The sequence below is a fragment of the Phodopus roborovskii genome, unplaced genomic scaffold, assembly GCF_943737965.1.
Source record: "Phodopus roborovskii unplaced genomic scaffold, PHOROB, whole genome shotgun sequence".
NCBI classification, from domain to species: Eukaryota; Metazoa; Chordata; class Mammalia; order Rodentia; family Cricetidae; genus Phodopus; species Phodopus roborovskii.
In genome coordinates this window covers 3,462,988-3,487,191 of record NW_026126541.1, presented here as the reverse complement: position 1 = coordinate 3,487,191, position 24,204 = coordinate 3,462,988, and the positions used below count along the sequence as shown (strand labels likewise).

The following is a 24,204-nucleotide window of genomic DNA, read 5'->3' as shown; positions in this document are numbered from 1 at the left end:
ATGCTCCACGCCCACCACCCACTCTCCAAGAATAGTGAGACCTCACCTCGGGGATCATCAAAGTCTGTCACATCATTTGAGGGAGGGCCTAGACCCTCCTCCATGTATCTGGACTTAAGTAGTGTCCCTCCATAGGGAATGGGCTCCCAAAATCCGTTAATGCCGTAGGGATAAATACTGATTCCATTGTCAGAGGTCCCAGAGTCCTGCTAACTAAACCCACGTTCAGAGGGCTTGGTTCACTCCAATGTTGGTTCTCCAGCTTTACGACTGAGGTTTCTGAGCTCGCGCTCACTAAGTCAGGTCAGCTGTCTCTGTGGGTTTCTCCAGCACGGTCCTGACCCCTTCGCTCATCACTCCTCCCTCTCTGCAACTGCATTCCAGGAGTTCAGCTCAGTGCTTAGCTGTGGGTGTCTGCTTCTGCGTCACGAAATCACTCAGTAAACTTCCAGAATCTGATATATCTCAGCACCAGGGAAAGCAGAAGAACCGCAGACATTCCGTCTGTAACACGATCGTTCTTAGAGGGGAAAATCTTACAGCCAGTTCAGTTTATGAGTTCATGAGCAACTTCCCTGCTCTCACTTAGTGTCATTCTGGTAAATCAACTAGCTTCCCTAGTTGTTGATTTCATTTTCTTTATGAAGATATGTTTACATTTGTGTGGTTCCATATAAAATGATATGGGATGCATTCAGAGTATTTATTCTGTGTGTCTGTCTGCCCATGGATGGAGGGTGCCTTCTGAGATTGCTGTTTATTTTTTGAGATGGGCTAGGGGACATCTCTTACTGAACGGAAGCTCATCTGTTGGACTAGACTGGGAACTCCGAGGATGTGTGCCAGCACACTCAGTTTTGGGTGGATGCTGGTAATCTTCACTTGGAGTTCTTGCTGGCACAGCGGCACTTTAGCTGTCGAGCCATCTCTCTGCCTTGAAATAGTATTCTTAAGGACCAATGCTGTAGTGACATTTCCTTTTTAGTAAGGAGACATTTGGTAGTAGCTCTTGATTTAATAGTCTACGTTTGTCACCAAGTTTAATGCATTTTATTAACCTGTAAAATCAGCATTTGTGAATAACACTTGAATATTAGACACGGTGTTTAGGTATTCTGTGAACATTATGCCAGGCTAATAAAATGGGCCCTTTAGTTTTTTTTTTTTTAACCTAGAATAAATGTTAACCTGTATGCTTTCTTTCCTATCTTATTATTTTAAATGTCTGTGTACATAATCTTGATGGCTATAGTTATCCAGAAATAGGTATTTAAAATGTTAAAGTTATTCCTCTCTGGGTACGTAGTAATGTCAGTGATTTTTAGGGTGAGTGCTACAAGGGTTATGTAAAGAGACAGACGAGACGTGACCCTTCCTTTTCCTCTCCAACTGTAGTGTTATCGCTCTGGAGTAGTTTCTGTATTGGATTCCATGCACAACTTTATTATACCCCCATTGCACTCTCAAATCAGGACAATGGAATCCACGAATTTCTGCTGGGAAAAAAAAAAAAAAAAGCACTTTCATGATAATGACCCATTTACCTCAATTGTAAGAACCATATTTGTAGAAAAGTCTAGGATAATGATTACCAGTCATGCCGTCTGTTGTTTGTAAAGTTATGCATTGCCAGAACAGACTGAGACAGACAACAAGCTTCTAGCGATTGCTTCGATGAGCCTGGTGCTTATGCAGAATATTTTGGATACTGTTGCAAAAGCTTTTCCTCGGGATTAGAAGGCAGTATTCTACAGAGTCCTTTTCTTAACTTGCTTTTCTCATTTTTTGGAGACTTTCACATTTCAGTGTACCCGTTAAATCATAAGTAGAAGAAAGAAAAATAGAGGGTATAGCTAAATGATTTAGGTATGCTAAAATGACACAAGAAAGTCACTGTAAGAATTAGTTTTACTTTTAGCGTGTGGCCAATTATTTAGTTTGGTCAAAACAATATATCCAACATATTAAATATATCATAGATCTAATCTTGGAGATGCTATAAGTTTAATTCTAGGTGGTTGCAGTGAAATAAATATTGCAGTGTAGTAAGTTATGTGTATTTTTCTTGTTTCATAGAACACATGGTTACGTTTATACAAAACAATATAAATGTTCAACTATACTTTTAAATATGCAATAACGTTATCATAAAATGTACAGATCTTAATTAAAAACATTTTACTGCTAGAGAATGATAAACGGTTACTTGACCTGTTACTGAGCCTTTTTCGCTGGTGGAGGGCTGACGGCTCCCATCGTTGGTAGAGGCTGCAGTGGCGGTGGCTGTTTCTTAAGGGGGGTGGTCAGTGACGTTTGCAGGCTCAGTTGTATTTGTGTGGTACTGGCTGATAACGTCGTACCTGGACAGAACTTCTTTCTGCGTTGGTGTTCATCCTCACACACCTGTCTACTAGCCAAGCAAGTGTCCGTCTGCCGCATCTCTGTCGGTGGATTCCCTCTTGGGAATCCTGTTTGTGTTTTGTTTTCTTATCACAAAGAGTGCCTCTGTGGTTAAGTTTTTAATGTGAGATGGCTGTCTCTCAGTCACATTCTCCATGTTGTAGCTTCTGGGCCGTTTGCTGAGCCCACCAGCTTGGCGGTCACTGCCTTTACTGTAGCACTGAAAGCATCCACGGGTCTGGTGACATCTCCTTTAAATTTCTCTCGGGGTTGGCAATATGACCTTCTCCTCTGAGCTCAGATCCTCTCACTGGCATCAGAATGACGATGGCGGCATTCCTCCTGAGCGGTTCTGGTGTCTAGCTTGCCGCAGTCTCCATTAGGTCTTGCTGTTCACTTTTTGGAGCTGGCTTCTTCCCTTACTCCTAGAAAACCTCTGCTCACTGCACAAGTAGCTTCTCTTCCCCCTCCCTCCCTCCCCCCTCCCTCCTTTCCTCCTCCTTCCCCTCCCCCTCCCTCCCTCCTTCCCTCCCCCTTCCTCCCTCCTTTCCCCCTCCCTTTCCTCCTCCTTCCCTCCCCCTCCCCCTCCCTCCCTCCTTCGCTCACAGTAAAGGAGACCTTCCCTGCAAACCCCCAGAACTTGCACTGTTAGCAGAGAGGGCATTTCGCCTCCTCCTCATCTCTGGAGTAGCACACTCTTTCCATGTCCTTTGCATTCCCGACGCGGCTACTGATACCAGAGAGCAGCATCTGCTTTTTATTTAAGTGAGAGGCCCCGGACTTCCCCCTTCATCTCAGTATTTACAGACCATTGTACTTATTAGTCTGCTTAGTGTCAATAGTGTTTTGTCTCCAGTAATACAGTGATTTAGGAGAGGTAGAGAATAGGGAATGGCCAGTTCCTGAAGCAGCCAGAACACACCTTTATCGGTTGGGTTTGTTGTTTGTTTTATATAGGTGTGGGTGGTTTTGACGTCCGGTGATTTTTCACAGCAGTGCAATTATAGGTTGTCACGACAGGCAGTATACTAATGGCAGATCTTGGAGATAAAGGGACACAAGAGACACACTGCTCAAAGGCAGCAATGGGGACCTGGTTCGGCTAGTGTGGCTGTTGGCCTCTCCTGTGACAAATGCATCTGCCAAGTGCAGCGACACCAGGCGTGCCTGGGACAGACCTTGCTGCCTGATAGGCGCGTCTAGATGTGACTCACGCGTCCAGATGTGACTTGTCATATAACGAGAAGAGGACCGAACCCTTCTGTGACCTGGGTCCCAGAGGTGGGGACCAGCCTCCTCTGCATCTTGTGGTGAGGGAGCCGACACTGAGCAGTCACACAGGAGACACGCCGAGTGATGAGGGTTTTCATTTGATGGAGCCTTTCATACATTGAAATAGTTTTTATTTTATTGTACTTCATTTTCTTTCGTTGATTTGAGCCTACCTACCGAAGGCAGTTTGGATATTAGTAATGTGATTCTTATTTTCACTTTTGTCCAATGTATTTTAATTTATGATTTTATTATATTCATAAATTTATATTATATTATTATTATATTATATTTATAATTTATAAATGCTTTATACTGTTTTGTGAAATATTACACACCTGTAATAGTGTTTGTGAATGGATTGCTATTTCCACTTTGTATATGAAAGCTTGGTGATTGGCAAGGTAAACATATTTGTTCAAAGTGACGTCATTATTGACAGGACTAGAATTTGAGGGCGCTGTTTTCCATTTCAATATCCTAGTAGCATACTGAAGGGAATATGAAATTTTATGTGATTTAAGAACCTTTTCATAGATTCTGATAGTCATTAGAACATGTTAAGACCAGATCGCATTTCCCTTGTTAAGAAATTATTTGCAAGTTTAATTTCAGACCTTTTTTTTTCACGAGGGAAGGTTTTGGGACACGTTCTTACAGTGTAGCTCAGGCTGAACTGTCCATAGCGCCTGAGATTTCAGTCTTCCTCCCCAGCTTCTTGACTGACAGCTGTAGAGGTGCGAGCCACCGAGGAGCGGGGGCAGACTATCGCAGACGGCACATTTCTAATGTGCTGAACATTAGGCTCTTAAGTTCTCCTCGTCTCCTCATGTAATCAGTGATCTTTGTTTAATCCGGTGTGTTGTGTGTGTGTGGTTATCTCTTTTTAAACAGGTCCGGATTGTTCTCTGAATGTTCCTTCTACGGAGTCTTACTGGATTTTGCCAAATGTTAAACCCTTCAGCCCTTCTGTAGGTCGGGCTTCACATAAAGCAGTTTTGCATGGGAAATTTATGTGGGTGATTGGAGGATACACCTTTAACTACAGTTCTTTCCAAATGGTTCTGAAGTAAGTGAATATTTTTAGAGTTTTACAGTTTTTATTGTTCAGATATATAAGCGGGTATTCCTGTGGTAGAACGTACTTGTTAAAATTGTACAGCTATGAGTCATGGAGTTTAGAGCATGCCTCGAGTGACCAGGGATTTAGTTAGAATAAAATCATACGGGGGTGCGTTTTCTACAGAGAAGAGCAAGGACTGAGCCGCGACAGCCGAATCACTAGAAGGTTGAGAGGCAGAGGAGACCAGCAGAGGCGTGGGAAGGAATGAGCAGAGGTCTAGGGAAGCCGCCCAGTGCCGTGTCTTCAGAGGGAAGCCATGCGAGAGTCAAAGCGCCACCCACTTCTCATGATGGCATTGGCTAAGGCGGATGGCATGAATGTGGCCAAGGGTCTGCTGTGAGCATGCTGACCTGAGAGCAGCCTTGTGCAGCGTTGGGGTAAAACGCTTTCTGGAGTTGGTGTAAAAAAGGAAGGGAGGGAGAGGGAGGAGCTGAGGAGCCACAGAGTGATGGCCAGAGCAGACAGGGTCACTGTGCTGTTTTAAATCTTTTCAGACGGGTGCTGATCCAGTAAGACAAAAGGGACACACACACACACACACACAAGCACACACACAGACTGACACACACTCATGCACACTCATCATACACGCGCACTCACACACTCATACACACTCACACACGCTCATCATACATGCTCACACTAACACACTCACACACATGCACACATATTCACTCACACACACTCATCATATACACTCACTCTTATATACACACAAGCACACTCTCACAAACTCGCACACATAATCACATACACTCATCATACACTCACACTCATACACACACGCAACACTAATGCACACACTCACACACTCTCACTCACACTCACTCTCATACACATCAATCATACACACTCACACACTCATTCACACATACTCACACACTTACACACACTCACACACACTCATATACTCAGACTTATACACACGCTTACACACATTCACACACACATTCATACACTCACACTCACTCACACACTTATACACACACACACTCACACACACTCACACAAAAGGGAAGATGGGGAGTCGTTGGAGTGTTGCAGGATCTAGAGCGGTGGGTATGTGAAGCTGGTGTGTAGCTGGGGTCTCTGGTGCGCTCACTGGACTTGGGGACGCTGCTCTCCCTGGAACCTGAGCGCTAAGCACTCCGGATCCGTAGTTTAGAACTTCAGTGTTCACACTCAGTAGACTTCTAGAAGTCACGCTTTTGTGTCACATCATGCAAGACTAGCTTACTTTTGCAAAAACCTGTATATTACTGCATTAACATTGGACATAACTATAGCCAAGAGGGTTATATTTATGCATAGGAAATATGTAGCTCTTGATGAATTTTTTTTAAAGATAAATATGTATACATGATAAGATAAATATTAAAAGGAGATGACTAATGTAAAAAGTCATTTTGTGAAAAGTCATAAATGAAGGGATATTCAAGAAAAACGATTTTATTTTAATTTGAAATTCAGGATCTCATTATTTTTAAGTTCATCGCAATTATTAAATGCAATTACACTAATTCTAGCAATGAATTCTATACTCAAGTTCATGTATCTGTTTTAATTTTTTAAAGTTTAGAGTTTAACGTTTTTGAGTGCTTTGCTTGTGTGTATGTGTGCAAATCGCGTGTGTACCTGGTGCCTGTGGAGGTCAGGATAGAGCATTACACCCCAAGAACTGGAGTTACTGATGTTCCTCTGCCTGGACAAGTACTCTTGACTGCTGAGACCTCTCTCTCTCTCTCTCTCTCTCTCTCTCTCTCTGTCTCTCTCTCTCTCACACACACACACTATATATATATATATATATATATATATATATATATATATTGTATGTTTAAATAATTGAATCTTAAAAGTCAATTTTTTTTTTTGGTCTGGAGCTTTATTGACAGTTTTTAACATGGCCCATGACATTGTTAGTTATACCCCCTTTGAATTTAAGGAGAATTTGCATTCAACTGAAGAAGCACATGCAGAAATTAAAGCACGGGAAAGGAATTTTACCTTACTAATACAGTTTATTTTCTTGTTTATAGTTACAATTTGGAAAGGAGTGTATGGAATGTAGGAGCTGTGTCAAGGGGACCTCTTCAGAGATATGGACACTCTCTTGCTTTGTATCAGGCAAGTCTCATGTTTAAGAGATCTGGTTATTGCCTTAAACGTTTGTGAAGGAAAAAATTCTAGACCTCAGATTTGTTTCGTACACTCAGTGAGAACAGTGGTAAACTGACATTTTTACAACACGCTTTATGTTAGGCGTGCGCAGCAAGGAAGATGGAGGGCTTTGGTTGTTTTTGAGACAGGGATTTGCTAAATATCGCAGGCTGGCCATGAACTGGCTGGCTGGTGACCTCAAGTTTTCAATCCTTCTTCTTTAGTCTCTTCTGTTCTGGGATTATAGTATGTTTACATTAGTCACAAAAACTGAGGTAAAGTGTACCATGAAAAATAAAAACCCAGGGACAGATATTGGGGTTCAAGCTTCAAGCTGAAGATCAGAAAAACAAACAGCTGGCCACTAGCTCTCCCCTGTGCCTCAGGCTGGCTGAAAGGGCTGTCCTGTCCTCAGCATGGCTGGAGAATAGATCTCCCCACCAAGCCTCAGACTACAATCCCAGACTGCTGCCTCTTCTCAAATCCAGGGATTAAAGCCGTGGGATCCCAAGTGTCGAGATCACCTTTGTGTGAGCTGTTTCTCCCTAGGACTGGATCAATTTTGTGTAGCTGAGTGTGGTCTTGAACTAACAGACGGTTGCTTGCCTGTTGAGCCCTGGGATTAAAGGTGTGAGCCACCCCTGCCTGGCTCTGTGGCTTGTGGCTGGCTTTGCTTTCTGTACCTTCAGGCAAGCTTTAATATATCATAAATAGTGTATCACCACAGTAAGTGTGCATCAGTTTATTGTTTGAGTGATATTTAAGTGGTGAGCTCAGTGACTAACTACATTTGCGTTATTATATCATCACCATCATCTTTATAACTGGTTTTTCTTTGAAACCTTGTGAGACCCGACCCCCGCCCCCACTCTGGGGAGCTTGCAGTTTACTTCCTGTCTCTGAGTTTGACTAGTGTAGGTGTGAGATGGGAGTGGAATCAGATGGCCTTTGGTTTTTTTTTTTTTTTTTTTTCTGCTTTATTTTCCTAAGCATAATGTTTCCAAGTCCCGTTCATGTTGCAGCACAAATAATATTTATTTGTACGTGTCCATAACCCCCCCCCCAAAAAAAAATTCCCATGTGTTAATGGGCACACTGTCTACAGCTTTGATAACAGTGTTTCTATTTTTAGATAATAGGCCCTTGGTGATAGCAGAGTGTTACTACTTTATGATTTGTGGTTACCTAACAATTTGTATGGTTGCATATTGTTTTGTTTTTCCTTTTAGAAACATTGTTTTACTATGTTGCTCTTGCTTTGAACTCACAGAGATCTACTGGCTTCTGCCCTAGGATTAAAGGCATGGGCTACTATGACTGGTTATGATACAGTTTTATTGGTTACTTGTGTATCACCTTTGAACATGTGTTTATTTAGTCTCCTGCTATTTTAATATTGGTTTGTTTTTGTCATTAAATTTTAGGAGTTCTTTGTGTGTTAAATTTCCATTTCACCAGAATTATGATTTGTAAATATTTCTCCTTTTCTGTGGTCTGTTCACTCTGTCAGCAGTATTGTTCATTTCTGTGTGTTACTGGAGATTGACCCTAAGGCTTCAGTGCGGATCAGACCAGGGCTCTACCACTGACCACAGCCTTGGGCACAGAACTTAAGTACTTACATGCTAAGCACATGCTGTAACATGAAGTTACATGCCCTGTCAGTCCAGTAGTTCCAGTTTATTATTTCTTTGTTTTTGGTGATGTATGTTAGAAATCATTGCCCAGTCCACAGCATGAAGCTTTTTCTTTATGTTTTATTTATTTCCCTCTAGTTTAAGCACTTTAGATCTTATGTTTGTATCTCTCTTCCACTTTGGGGTTTGGTGTGTGGTGTGATTTAAATGTCCAGTTTCATTCTTCTGCATGTAGGTAAATACTTTCCTGGAACCATTTGGTGGAAATACTGTCCTTTCCCATTAAACTGACTTGCTATCCCAGCCATAAGTCATTTGACCACGTTTGGGAGTTTATCTCTGGGGTCTCTATTCTGCAGTATTGGTCTGTATGTTTGTCCTTCTGCTGTTACCACAGTGCTTTGGATTGTAGTTTTTAAATATTACACTTCATTTTTTCCCCCTATGATTGTTTTGGCTATTAAAGATCACTTAGAAGTTCTATGGATTGTAGTATAGAGTTTCATGTTTTGCAAAAAGCCTATCTATGTATTTACAATTTAGATACTTTAAAATTTTTTTTTATTGCTCAAAATAATGTGTTTCCATAATATATTTTTTTCCTTCGTGTACGTGGGCAGAATAAAGGGCCTATAGGGTGGGAGAGAATCCCTCTCAACTATATATCAGATAAGGCATTAACAGCTAGAGTCTATAAAATTTAAACATATACCCAGAAGTCATATACTCAGTAAACAGGCAAACTAATCGAACAGACAAGTCTCTAAAGAACCACAGGCTGGCATGCTGTGTGCCCATAATCCTGGTACTAGGGAGGTGGCAGGAAGAACCCGAGTTCAGAGCCACCCTTAGCTACGTAGCAACTTTATACTAGTGTGGGATATATGAAGTCCTGTCTTGAAAAACCAAGATTAAAAAAGAAAGAAGAAAAAATAAAGCTAGCTAATAAGTATATGAAATAATGTTCATAATTCTTACTCATCGGGGAAATGAAATTTAAACCATCCTGAGGCCCCATTGTCACCAAGCAAACTCACGAGGGGCTGGAGAGATGCCTCAGTTGGTAAGAGCACTTGTCGCTCTTGGCGAGGACCCCGGTGTGCTTCCCAGTGTCCGCGTGACGGTTTCCAATGATCTGTAGATCTGGTTCTATGGGGTCTGACACTCTTTGGATCTCCATAGGAAACAGGCGTACACGCAGTGTTCATACACACATGCATGTAGGCAAAGCACACACATAAAATCAACTTAAAAGGAAGCAAAGCAGAGGCTAAGGAATGCTGTCAAGACTGTAGAGGGAGAGGGTCCTGTGCGCACTGCTGCTTGGAATGGAGGCTGCCACAGCCACTGTGGAAATCCATATGGAGGCTCCTTAGGAGCTAAAAGTAAAACTGTGAGATAGTGCAGTTACCACTCTTGTTTCTGTCTCTGAAGGGATCGGAGGCAGCATACATCAGAGATGCTTGCGTACCCATGCTCATTGTAGCACTACCCATAAGAGCCAAAACGTGGAGCCAACCTAGAGGCCCACCAACCAACCAAGTGATGGCAGCAAATGGGGTGTACGCATGGCGTTTTGTTCAGCCATGAAGAATGAAATTATTTGTAAAAAAAAGTTAGAACTACACATCATGTTAAGCAAAATTAGCCAAAAGAGAGGGAAAAAATTGCTTGTTTTTCTCAGAGGTGGAATACACACACACACACACACACACACACACACACTTTCTCATACACACTCACGAAGAATAGGAATTTCTGGCTTGGAAAACTCAAAACTGACAGTTACCCTCATGTGATGAGCTCAGTTCCTAGGCAACAAGGAGGGCAGAGGGCAGAGGGCAGGGACCCTTTACCGTGGGCACCTGAAGTTCCCAAGTTCTGGCTCTCCTCACCTCAGCTGCCTACCTACTGTGGCTGTCTCTACCTTGGAGTGGCGGTAAGTTGAGCCCACTTTCTGATGTATGGCTGTTTCTTTTTTAGGTGCCTGGGGTAGATCAATTTTTCAGCAATAGGTTCTCTCTCAACATAGAGCCTGGCCATGGAGAGTCCTTACCTGGGGTGTGGCTCCCCATCAATGCTGACCCATCAAGACGGGGGAGCCACTGTGTCACTATAGCCCCAATTGGACTTGAGGCTTTCACAGAATGTGGGCTGGCGCTGTACGGGCTGGGCCACGGGGGTTTTACCAGGGTTCCTCGCTGGGATGAGCTGTGCCAACACTTTGCCCTCTTACTGTGTGTCTGGTTTTCGGTGTTCTCCTAGTCGTCTTATTTTTCGTTTCCTGGCTCTTCTCATCTACTGCGTCCCAGAGAAGTGGCTTCTCGTTTGCCATCTTACCCACGCAGTCTCTTTGGCAGGCTTTCCCTCTTACATTTATTTAGTCACTTTGTCCATTTTTAATTAATTCCGTGTATGGTGGACAGTGAGGGTTCAGCTCTTGTTTTGCATGTGTGTTTTCTCTCATCATTTATTACAAATTTTATTCTTTCCCCCTTGAATAGTTTTGCCACTTCTGTCACAAACCATTTGACCATGGGGGTATCTGTCCTCCATCAGCGTATCTCTGGACTCTCATGACCATGGACATATTTCTTGACTCTCATGATCATGGGCGTGTCTCTGGACTCCCCATGACTCAGCACATATCTGTCCACCATCAGCATATTTCTGGACTCTCCATTCTGTTGTGCTGTTTTATGCCTGTATCTCCACTTGTTTTGTGTTAAGTTTTAAAAACGTTTCTGTACTTTTACAGACTGTTCTGATTTTCTGCAACCCTTGCTAATAATGCATGTGACTTTTAGAATGACATTTATGCTGCTGCAAAGAAGCTAGTTAGAATTCGGTAAATATTGTGGTGGCTGCATAGACTTTGAGATCTTTGCCATCACATTGGTACATTTTCTGATCCCTAAAGTGGAATATCTTTCCATTCATATTGTTGTAAATTTCACCTGTTTAATAGCTTCACTTTTGAACTCTTCTGTAAATTTTTTTCCTGAAATATTTTTTACTTTTGCTGACTTTGCTTTTGGATAGTTCATTGCAGGTGTGTGGATGTGTTTGCACTTTGTACACTGACCTCATACTACATATAACTGAATTCACTTGCTAACTCTTCATTTCTTAGGATCTTTTATATAGAAGGTGATATAATCCACTCATAGAAGTTGTCTTCCATTCCATTTTATCTGGGCTCTTACTGGTTTTTGCCTGTTTGTCTTAGGTAGACCTTCCAGAAATGATAAAGGAGGCACCCTTATCTTATACTTGGTCTTAGGGGAGGGCATCCCACATTTCACAATTAAGTATAATTTTAGTTTAGTTTTTTTTTCCTTAGACGAGCTTTACCAAAATTGAAGAAATCATCAGTTTAGTTTGTTGAAATAGAGCGGTCTGTACAATTTTTGTGCCATCTATATGAATCATCTGTGAATGGAACTAATTGGGTAATTTATAAGTATTGTAAAGACTTACCTAAGGTGAACTGAAGGTATGTAGTTTTCCCACAGCCATAAATGGTAATAAAATGTACTTAATGTGACATGCAAATGCCCATAGTGACCAGGGCTGGCAAGCAGTGAGTAACTGAGAATAGAGAGAACAATTCGCATAGGTGGTGAAGTTAAAATGTACCTGTCAGGGGCCCAGATCACTCAGATACCGGGAAGACCCCGTCGGTGATGCCAGCCAACTCAACGGTGCGGCTTTTGAGATGTATGCAAGCTGTCCATTGTAGAACCCCCGCACTCTTAAGCATTTAGTTTCTGATGTGTTTGCTGCATTTCTACTCACACATGTTCTCTTCTTATGTAGGACAAGCAGAAGTACATATAGTAAACGATGTAATTTGAGCACTCAACTGAAATGCATTGCAGTGACTTTGATAACTTTTCCTGTAGCAAGAATTCTAGTAGGTCTTAATAATAAAAACCCAGAGACAGATATTGGGGTTCAGACAAGCAAAACAGCCAAGCCATGAGAGAGTTCTTACCTCTACCGAGGCTCAGACCAAAGCGGGGGTCGATCCTGTCCTCAGAGTGGCTGCAGACTGAGGTGCTCTTTACCAAACCCCAGACTGCACTGAGCTCCAGCCTTGTGTCCCTCTCTAGTGTGGGATTAAAGGCGTGTCATCCCAAGTGCTGGGATTAAAGGTGTGAGCTCCGTTTCTCTTTTAGACTGATTCACTCTCATGTAGACCAGGGTGGCCTTGAACTCACAGAGATCTGTCTGTCTGTCTCCTGAGTTGGGATTAAAGTTGTGGCCACCACTGCCAGGTCTTCTATGGCTAACTAGTGACTTAGGTGTGTGTCTAACTAGTGGCTGCATTCTGCATCTCTGCATCTCTGCACTCTGATCTTCAGGCAGGTTTTATTTGTTAGATTACAAACAAAGTATCACTGTATTTCCCCTTTTGTAATAATTGGTGTGTTTCCATTTGCGGCACTCTGTGAGCAGTTACTAAAATGTAGTGTTTAAGTAAGTATAGTCTTTAAAAAAATAATTCATGCCTGTTGCTAAGAAATGAGTGTTTTGTCCACTAATGTATGTCTTTTAACTTAACAGGAAAACATCTTTATGTATGGAGGCAGAATTGAGACAAGAGACGGCAATGTCACTGATGAATTATGGGTTTTTAACATACCCAGTCAGTCCTGGAGTACGAAAACCCCCACTGTCCTAGGGCATGGCCAGCAGTACGCGGTGGAGGGCCACTCGGCACACATTATGGAGCTGGACAGTAGAGACGTTGTCATGATTGTGATATTTGGATATTCTGCAATATACGGTTACACAAGCAGCATACAGGAATACCACATTTGTGAGTTTCGTTATATGTGTCATTTCTTTATGGGTTGGGAGCACTTTTATTTGTAATCTTCTAACTATTTGAAAATGGTGAGTTATTTTAGATTGGACTTATAAAACAGGGACTCTTTTTTTTCCAGTATAATCTTTCTGATTATGGTAGAATTTTGTTCTTTAGTATTTGGGTGTATCTCTTAGCCAGATGAGGGGGAAATGTGACACACTCATTTATGAATATTCTTAAATATGAGACGTTCCAATAGATGGTGCTGTTTCCTTGGATTTTTACCTATGGATCGAAAGCTGAAATTAGCTCTTGTCGTGCTTCATGAGTTTTAGGATTTTCACTTTCCCGTATTGGCCTGTTCAAAGTAGAATCTCCAGGGTGAGCTGCCGGCTCCTAGGGGATCGTTATTAGTGTCAGACTGTGCATGAGTTTCTGGATTATTGTTCTCTTTCCTTTAATTACTTTTTCTAGCCCCCTCCCCATTCCTTAAGACATTTTCACCAAGCAGTACTTTTTTGTTGTTGTTGTTTTTAGTTTGTTCACAGATATTTATCTTGTTGCTATCTAAAGCTAGGGACATACTCATTTCTGGGTCTGCTCACTTATGGAGTCCCGGTTCTTGGCTTTTGTGTTAACACACTTGTGGCCTTACCGACAGCCGGACGGACGGACAGACAGCCAGACTGCTCCCTGCAGGCCACACTAGCAGTGAGAACTTGTGTGGTTCTCACCTGGTGGGGCTCAAGCCCATCATCGAACCCGTGTCTAGAAGCGTCTACAATCCATAAGAGTAGCAAAATTACACTGTGAGGTAGCAGCTGAGGGTCCCCACAGCATAGGGACCTGACTACCGGGTTGCAACATTTGGAGGATGCAGGCCAGCCTCCCTGCAGCCCTTCAGGCTGTTTCCGTGTCCTCCGGACATGGGTGTGGAAGCAGAACACGCCACCTCTACGCCAGTTCAGTCCCCGTGTTACTGCTGTGATAGCCTGGCTGCAGACCTTACCCTGTCGGCCCCACGTCACCTCACCCTGCCCACATTGTCACCTCACCTCACCTCACCTCACCTCACCTCAGCGTTTGCTCTTCAATTCCATCACTGTTTCATTTCCTGGACTTAGATTCTGGCTTGCCGTGTGTGTGCCTGTGCATGTACGCATGCGTGTGCGTGCGTGTGCGTGCGCTTCAGCTTTCTTTTTCATTTATCGCTTCTGTCTTTCTCATCGTGGAAGTGGCAGTGAGTCACGGGTAAACCCTTTATCCACACATCTTTACATGCGCGGGTTCATTGCGGAGAATCACTGGTCTGGTTTGAGGCCCCGGTCCCTGCTATATTGCTGACACTGGGCCTTCACTACGACTCTCGCTGTGTCATGGAGATCACGTAGCTCTGGGTCCACAGGCTCCCCCACCCCCAACTCCATCTGATCATACATAGATGGAGTGATGCTGGGGTGGGCCTGGGTAGTTGCAGGGTTGGTCATTCCGAAAGCTGTTTCATGAATGTATCTGTCTTCTCTAACATGTGCGCTAGTTCAGACAACATGTATTATTTGATAGATTTTTATTTTCAATCAGGACTAACTGTTCGGACTATAGTATACCAATGGAAATTTGGTGAATTAAAAAAAAACCTATACTTTCATTTCCTTTTGGCTTATTCTATAACTAAAATACTAAGTGAATTTATGATAGCATTGTCTTGCTTGACTTTTGTTCTGTGGGCTGCACAAACGTGGTAAGAGTCATGGTGTTTGAGTTTCGTAGGAATAGTCATGGGCATTTGAAAATTCTGTGTGTTGACTATAAGAACGCACGGTAAGATCTTCTACCATATCCAAGTGTGCTTAGGTGCAGACAGTTGGGTGCTTGCACCTTGGGAATCACACAGGACAGTTCACAGAAGGGTGGGCAGGCGTTGCTTAATGATGGCAGAATGGCTGCATTACTGGGCCCCTTCACTGCTGTGCCAGAAAGGAGGAGTCGGCCTGGAGTGGCTAAGAGCCACTGTTTCCGTGGAGGGTCAAGGGTCAGTTCCCAGCAGCCACCTGTTCTGCTGCCGCAGCCAGAGCAGATTATATCCCTGTCCCTAAAGAGCTCTTACCTGCTGCTCCTGCTGGTGCAACCCAACAGTGCTGTGGTTGTCAAGAGAATACTAGAGTTTTAGTGTTTAGGACCAGCACAGGGTGAAGGTTTGTTCAGTTGGCTTAGGTTCAAGAGACTGGCCATGTGACTTTTATGTTTTCTGCGTCACTAATTTATTTCAAGTTTGTTACACAGAAGGCCATAATAAATATTTGCTATATATTTTATTTTATTAAGGACTATTTTTGAATAACGTAAGTACATGTAAGATGCATTTCCCTTTTTTCCCTTATAATCTTAAAAGCTGGATTTTCAGTGTTTTAGAATTCCTGGTAGAAGACCCAGGGCTCTTAGTCTCCCCCAGTCCTCACTGGTATGCCCTCAGCCATGAACCGAGTAAGAGCCCGGTAGCTCTGTCTGCTCATAAAGCTGCTCCTACAGAGTTAACTTGGCGTTCTCGTGACATTTTGTTTGTGTTTTTAATGAGTTCGCTTGGTGGTTTTGTCTACTTGAGTTTCGTGATTTGTTCTCTTCCTGCAGCATCAAACACTTGGCTGGTTCCGGAAACTAAAGGAGCCATTGTGCAAGGTGGATATGGCCACACCAGTGTGTATGATGAAGTCACCAAGTCCATCTATGTCCACGGAGGCTACAAAGCACTGCCGGGCAATAAGTACGGCCTGGTGGACGACCTGTACAAGTATGAGGTCAACACCAAGATCTGGTGAGTACATGAGGTAAAAAAAAGGGTAAGAGGGAGAACATTTCATAACAGCCGTGTGATAGTATTTGTACTGGCTTTTCTCAGACCATATATTTTGTTATTACTCTTTCCCTTCCCCTGCTCCTCCCATACGTCACTACCTCCCTACCCATCATCTTCATGTTCTTTTTCTCCCAGTAAAAAACAAAAGCAAAGCAAGGCACACAACACAAGTGCCAACCCCCACAAATACCCAAACCAAAACCACACACACACACACACATACATACATATACACATACATACACACACACATGCGTGCACACACACACGTGCACGCGCATACACACATACATACATACACACACATGCACGCATACATATACACACACATGCACGCATACATACACACACAGTCACACACGCGCGTGTATGCATACACACATACATACATACACATACATACACACACGGATGCACTCATACACACACACGTGTGCACGCATACACACATACATACATACACACAAACACCCACATACACACACACACCACCCCCACACAGACACACACACATGCACGCCTACATACACACACACACATGCACACATACATACACACACAGTCACACTCACAAACACACATGCACACATATACACACACAGGGATGCACGCATACATATACACACACACAGACACACTCACACATGCGCACATACACACATACATACATACACACACATGCACGCATACATACACACATAGTCACACACACACACCACACAGACACACACACATGCACACATACATATACACACACAGACACACTCACACACATGCACTCATGCACACATACATACACACATAGACACACACACATGCATGCATACATACACACAGTCACTCACACACACATGCACACATATATACACACACATGCACACACACACACCACACAGACACACACACATGCACGCATACATATACACAGACACACATGCACTCATGCACACATACATACACACACAAACACACACATGCGCGTGCACACACACACACACACACAGACAATCATGGAATTCCTTTAGTGTTGGCCTACTTCTCCTGGGCATGGGGCATGCCTAGCGGTGTGGCTGATATATCCAGTGCCACTATATTGGAGGAGACCGATTCTCCATTGCAGAGAGCTTCTTGGTTAGGGGTGGGACCTGGCGCCCACTTCCCCATCCCCTTGCTGTGGCTTTGTCTGGCTTGAACTTGAGCAGGTCTGAGTGTGCTGTCACAGCCCTGTGAGTTCCTGTGAACATTAGCCCTACTGTTTTTATAATAGTGGTCTTTACAGAACGATGTCACAGAAAAGTTTTTGAACCTTAAAAATTTTCATGGTAACATAATATATTGTCATGCAGCCATTGTACAAAATAACAAATTCCCCTATGTATAAACAATGTGATTTCTGATCCCCTAGGAATACCTACAGGTACCTCGAATACATTCATTTTAGATGAATACTTTTGTTTACCATTGTAATCTCAAACTTTGGTATTATTTGTCCAGGATTTGTTCTTATTTATACTTTAATTTTAATATTTATTAGCCTTGCAAAAAGTATTTTTTTTTGTTTTTTTTTCTCATCTAACTTGAAAGAACTATAAAGCTTGTGATGTATTTTTCACTTTTTTTTTTTACCAATACCAGTAGCATAGTTACTATACATGTAACTATGCTATGCACTGTACATATGAGCCTTCTGATGCTCATTTGCAGTAATTGTTCTGAGGTGCATGCATGAAAGCCGACTTTGTAACGTGTTACTGAACTGTGGTTCAGTCCTCTGTAGCACCGGGAGCATCCAACACCGAGGATTACCTTACCTCTGTGTTCTCTGCAGCAGCTGGTAATGAGGCTCCTGCTCCTGCCCATGCACTAGGTAGGGACAGTAGCAGCTCAGTGATACCCCGATGTGGGTTTCCCCAGTTAGTATGGTGACTTTGAACTTTTTTGTGTGTTCATTTTTCTCTTTTTGTTTAGTGTATGACTTATTGGTATCCCTACCATTCTTTTTTTTTTCTAGAAATACTGAGTTTTCCTTTGTCTTTTGTGTTGATAGCTTCGATGTGTGACTTTTATTGTACTTGTTTGCTTTTGGGAGGCCGAGGAGTTACGCTTTCTGTTTTAAGACAGCTGGCATGTCCTCTGGAGCGTTTAAATGCATTTAAGGAGAACTTGTTTATTAGTGATTTGGTGGTTGAGTCCCCTTTCCCCTTCATCCCTCACTGTCTGAGAGGGTTAGGGCTGTGAGACTCCCTGTGGGAAGTGAATAAAGCCAAGTTATCGTGACAAAACATACCAAGTCACAGAGTGGAGCAGCTTGGCCGGCACCGAGGACAGGGGAAATTAGAAAGCTCAGTGAAAACCCTCCACAAGAAGACAGTAGTAAAAACAGAAAGGAGGCGGCAACGAAGGCTGACAAGTGACACTTTTTTCTTGTTGTGTGATGCGTGTGTGTGGTGGGTAGCGGATGTGCACGTGTGCATGTTTGTTATTGTGGAGTGCACATGCATTTGTGCAGTTGCATGTGCACCTGTGTGTGCATGCCTGTGGAGGTTTGAGGTCAGAGCTGAGGTGTCTTCCTCCATTGCCATCTAGCTTAGTCCTTGAGGAAGGGTCTCTCAGTTCAACACAGAGCTGGCTGATACTTCTCGTCTAGCTAGCCCGCTCGCTCCAAGGACCCTTGCTTGGCTTTTTCCTTCCAGGCACTGCCATCCAGGTGGGCTACCACACCTGCCTGGCTTTTACATGGCTTTGGGGACTGAACTCTGCTCATTATCCTTGTGACGTGCCCAGGAAACCCATTACACTCTCCTAGACAACTTCTTAACTGGACATATGGAACCCAGAAGTGTTTGATATCATTCTGTGATTTCATTTTGTTAAGCTACGAGTTTATGACAATGTGGCACATTAAAGGAAGCTCACGTTTTAGTGTTTAATTAACAAACGTTTTTATTTTCACTGTAGGGGAAATGTGGAGACCACTGAGGGTACACTCAAAGGCTGTGTGTTGCGTCCCTGCTTCCCAGGTCGTTAAGTCTGAGTTGTTGACACTTTAAGGGTGGAGGAATAGCAGCGTTCTTTACTATAAGACTCCTTACTTCTCCAGGTTGATTGCTTTATCTTGTTAGTGTGTTCCACTATTTGACACTGCCCTACCCAAGGGCTTCATCTCTGTTTTAAAGGTCTGTTGCCATTATAGCTTTGTTACGTGTGACAGCTCATGATGCCTTTTGTATATCTGCGTATAGACCATATAATAGGAGCTTGTCAACATTTTCATTGTTCTTTTCAAGGCTGTGCGTGTGCATATGTGCATGTGCATGTGTGTGCATATGTGTGTGTATGTGTGTGTGAATGTGCACATGTGTGCATGTGTGTGTGCATGCATAAGTGTGTGCATGCGTAAGTGTGTGCATATGTGTGTGAATGTGCACATGTGTGTGCATGTGTGTGAAAATGTGCACATGTGTGCATGTGTGTGTGAATGTGCACATGTGTGCATGTGTGTGCATTGTATGTGTATGTGTGAATGTGCACATGTGTGCATGTGTGTGCATGTGTAAGTGTGTGCGTGTATGTGTGAATGTGCACATGTATGTGTGTGCATGTGTGCCTGTGTATATGTGTGTGTGAATGTGCACGTGTGTGCATGCGTGTGTGCATGTGCGTGTGCATGTGTGTGCATGTGTAAGTGTGTGTGTATGTGTGAATGTGCACATGTATGTGTGTGCATGTGTGCCTGTGTATATGTGTGTGAATGTGCATGTGTGTGCATGCGTGTGTGCATGCGTGTGTGCTGTGTGTGTGCATGTGTAAGTGTATGGGATAACAGAGACTTAGATTGTGAAAATCTATTTTTCAAATGAGGGGAAAAAGACGGCAGGAATATTTCTGTATACATAAGTGATAAACACAGTAATAACTGTAAGTAATGCTTCCCGATGATTAAGGCCTGGTGCTGCATCAGTTTCTTACCCAAAGCCTTTGAAGTCACGTGCACTTTGGAGAATTCTGCAAGGCTTCTACCTGGTTACATGAAATCGTCTCTTCAGGCTTCGGTTTGACATTATGGAGTTATTTTTGCATTCAAAGCTAATTAAATCACTCAGTTATTTCACTTTACTGTTTTGGTTTTCTCTAAGAAAGTTACCTGTCAGAGATTTTGGAGACAGAACAATTGTGTATTTCCTTTATTAGGTAAATCCCATTTCAGTTAATGCTAATGGCCATGTTTCATGCCTGAATATTGAATGTCTGAAGGCTTTTCATAAATGCCTTATCGAACGGTTACCAACCTGTTTATTAGGTTACAAGACAACCAGAAAAAGTACCGACAACTTGAATTATAAGGAAGTTTATTAATAGCGGTGATGTAAGAAGTGCATCTTTTTTAAGGTTGAGGAATTAGTAATGTTTGTGGACTGAACTAGGAAGGATCAAACGGATGCAGAAAAGGGACGGTTTGCAGGAAGAATATTTGCTAAGGCATCAGCAGCAGGGTGTAGCACCGAGAAAGAGAGGAAACAGGCACTCCGTGTTCCCAGAGATGTGAGAGAGGGCCGGCCGCATGAGCACAGAGCAGGCCTGTGGGTAAGGCCAGGAGAACTTCAGTTATTTTTACTTTCTCAGAGAAACAAGAGTGAAGGGAGTAATGTCGTGTTCGGTTGTACCCAAGCCATATTCCAATTTGGATGTCTGCTCATTCGCCCTCTGACCATCGGTGAATGCGAGTTTCCCCAAGATTCGTTTTTTTGTTTCCGTAGGGGCGAAAATTGTTGCTATATGGGTGTGGGGAATTAAGCCTGGTGTTTGTTCTGATTTATTTATTTATATTTATGTAGTTTTTCTGTGTGTGGGGGGGTAGTGTAGATATGTTCGTGCATGCACACATGCCTGTGCACACGTGTATGCATATATGTGGAGGCCAGAAATTTACATTGAGCTTCTGCCTTATTCTCTATCTTAGTTTTTGAGACAGGGTCTCTCCCTGAACCTGGTTCTTATTGGTTCTCCAGGATTTGCTTTTCCCCCTCCTTACTCCCGAGGTTAAGGCACATATGTCTGCCTGGCTTGGGTGCTAGAGAACCAAACACAGATCCTCTTCCTTCCTGGGAGACAGGCACTTGCTGGTGAGCCATCTCCTCGGGCCTGCAGTTTTGATTTTAATTTGCATTTTTCTTTTACTAATAACATAGAGCATCTTTTCTTATCTATCATCCTGATAGTGCTTCTTTGAAGTTTAGTGCTAATATTTTGCCCATTTTACTGTGTTTGGTAGATTGTGTATATTTCTCTGCAATAGTAGTTTGATCTGTGTTTTGCAAACATGCACTCCCAGATTGTGGATTGTCTCTCTTCATTTGTTGTTATTTGGTAACTAAAATTTAAAATTAAAACACATTTCTCTCTCTCTCTCTCTCTCTCTCTCTCTCTCTCTCTCTGTGTGTGTATGCATGTGCGTGTGTTGGGGGCCACATTTTAGCACATGTCTGTGTGCATGTATACAGGATACAGTGTGCTTATGGGGTCAGAGGACAGTTTGTGGGGTTGGGTCTCTCTTCCCACCATGTGGGTTCTGGGACTGACTCAGCTTGTCAGCCACGGCAGCAAACATCCTTACCCTGACCCGTCTCACCTGGGATTGTTTTCTGGAGGATGCGATTCCATAGTCCCATGTGCCTCATGTCTCCTAGATTTGCTGTTGCCCCTGCTTTCCTCTCTGAGCTAAGGTAAGCTCTTATAGCCAAGATACTCTCATGAGGGCCTTTAGGGTCCAGCCCCAAGGTCCTCTTCAGTGTTCAGATGGGATGTTGTAGCAAGTGAAACGAGCTTAGGGTGTCTGAGGGCAATAAACTCTCACAGTGACGTCAATGAGTGTCTTTATTTTTCTGCTCTATTCTAGTTCTGTCCTAATTCTAATTCCCCTAGCTTCTTCTCCTGTAGCCAAAAGTCTTCTTTTACAGGAGGCCTGAAGCATTAAAAAAAAAAAAATTACAAGTTATCTCTCACTGGTCAAAAGCGCATTCCTAGGGTAAGCAATAGGAAGCCGAGCCATTTGCCATGGCAACGCAGGGTTTCCAGGTTGTAAGGCTGTGACCAGAGGGCAGGAGCTCAGTGCCCAGTGAGATAGGCTTTGAGAGATAGGTCTTTTGTTAGCAGACCGGCAAGTGAAGAATTGACATGCTTTTTTCTTAGGATGCTTTTGTAGCAACCTTGGTTAGACATCTGACCTTGTGCATAACTGTAAAGTTTTAAACGTACGATCTATATACAAAAAGCCTTTGGTCTAGTTTGAACTTGCTCTCTCAGGTAAAAGTGAGCTATATGTGTCATCTTCCTGACCGTCCACAGATGTATGTGCCCGTAAGACTGGGATGTAGTTATGAGATTACATATTCACACCACATGAGATCACACACTACAGTGCAGGGATTGGGGAGATACCAAGCTGCTTTAGCAAGAGTGAACAACAGCTTCCAGAGCCCATGGTCCCGCAGGCCTTGGTGCAGAGGGTTAACCTCCAGTAAGTCACTCCTCTGGTGGGTTGACATCTGAACACCAGTTGTCACCTGCTGTAACTCTCATGGCCTCTGACAATACTACAGCTTCAGACCCAGGACTTAGAGGTATCGAGCAGGCACTGACCTGGAAGCCTCCTCTTTGAAGACTAGCTCTCATCGTATCTCTCATTTCTCTGAGATACCAATGTAAAATGTTGCCAAGGGAAAAAGCAGTCAGTAGTCCTACCCCGTTGTAAAGCCTGTGGACCCCAACAATGACCAGCTGTCTAGTGTATCCCGATACTGGAATAGTGGCACATACATCTTTGGGGTGACTAACAGATGTCTAATTGGATTTGAGTCCCACTCAGTAGGAAAAGATTAATCCCTGGTATTATATTGCTAGCCAAACAACCTGTTCACCATTTTACTAAACGTGTAATTTCAAACTATTCTGAACACCTACCCTTATGCCTACAGATAAATATGGCTCTCAATCCCCATCAAAGGAACTCTTTTTCAGCAGATGGGGATGGTCTAAGCCAGTGTTTGTTGCTCTGAGGAGAGTTCTACGTCATCTGGTTCCTCAGGCAGTGGTAAGAGAGAAACCTCAGAGCCCACCACTAGTAACACTCTTCCCCCAACAAGGCCACTCCCCATCCTTTCGAATAGTGAAGAAAGCAGACATTCCAATATATGAGCCTGTTGACCAAACCTTCAAATGTATAAGTCTATATGGGCCCTCCTCACTCACACCACCACAGAGACCGTTACGGAAACCTACAACTAGTCAGATAGCAGTGTGATTGATGCCCAGTCATGATGGATGAATCTACAGGGTAAGCTCAGAAAAGGGGACAGAAAGGTAAATAGCTAGGGGCCAGGATGTCAGAGGTGAGACACTGCTGATGGCAGGAAAGTTATATCCGTGAAATCTAAAAAGTGCCGTCTCCCGACCTGCATGGCGACAGCAGGAGTTGGCGGGCCCGTGTGGATGCGGAATCTTACGGGCCCCACCCATAGATGAAGAACTACAGGCAGTTAATGGCTGCTTAGAGGGGATTGCCTTCTCCAAAGATGAGCCCTGATAGCTTATCCAGTCTTTAGCCTTAAGACACATATACACACAAGCAACACTCAGGAGGCTGTGTGTGTGTGCACATACACATGCTTGCTATAATAGTTTTTGAAAAAGAGGTCAGAAATTTTGGAGGGGGTGGAGACAATGAGGATTTGGAGTGGGGTTAGGAATGAGCAGAAATGATGTCAATACAGTATGGGTGGAGAAAATCCTTTTAAAAGAAGTTATGTTAAAAACACCTTTTTTTCCTGCTCTCGGTTTGCTAACAGCTTATATCAAAATCCCTTTGAAAATTGGTTATCTGATGCTTTCCCCAAAGTAACGTGGCTTAATTGTCATGATTTATTTTAGAACTCCACTTAGATCA

The 24,204-nt window shown here is 43.1% G+C and overlaps 1 protein-coding gene across 2 annotated transcripts in view; it reads left to right on the top strand.

Moving 5' to 3' along the window:
- Atrnl1 (attractin like 1) overlaps window positions 1-24,204 on the top strand; it is a 507,438-nt gene that overhangs the window by 37,528 nt on the left and 445,706 nt on the right. For both annotated transcript variants that reach the window (XM_051199717.1, XM_051199718.1), the window contains exons 6-9: window positions 4,567-4,741; window positions 6,835-6,922; window positions 13,162-13,417; window positions 16,037-16,220. In XM_051199717.1, coding sequence (XP_051055674.1) covers window positions 4,567-4,741; window positions 6,835-6,922; window positions 13,162-13,417; window positions 16,037-16,220 — 703 coding nt within the window. The remainder of the gene's footprint in view (window positions 1-4,566; window positions 4,742-6,834; window positions 6,923-13,161; window positions 13,418-16,036; window positions 16,221-24,204) is intronic.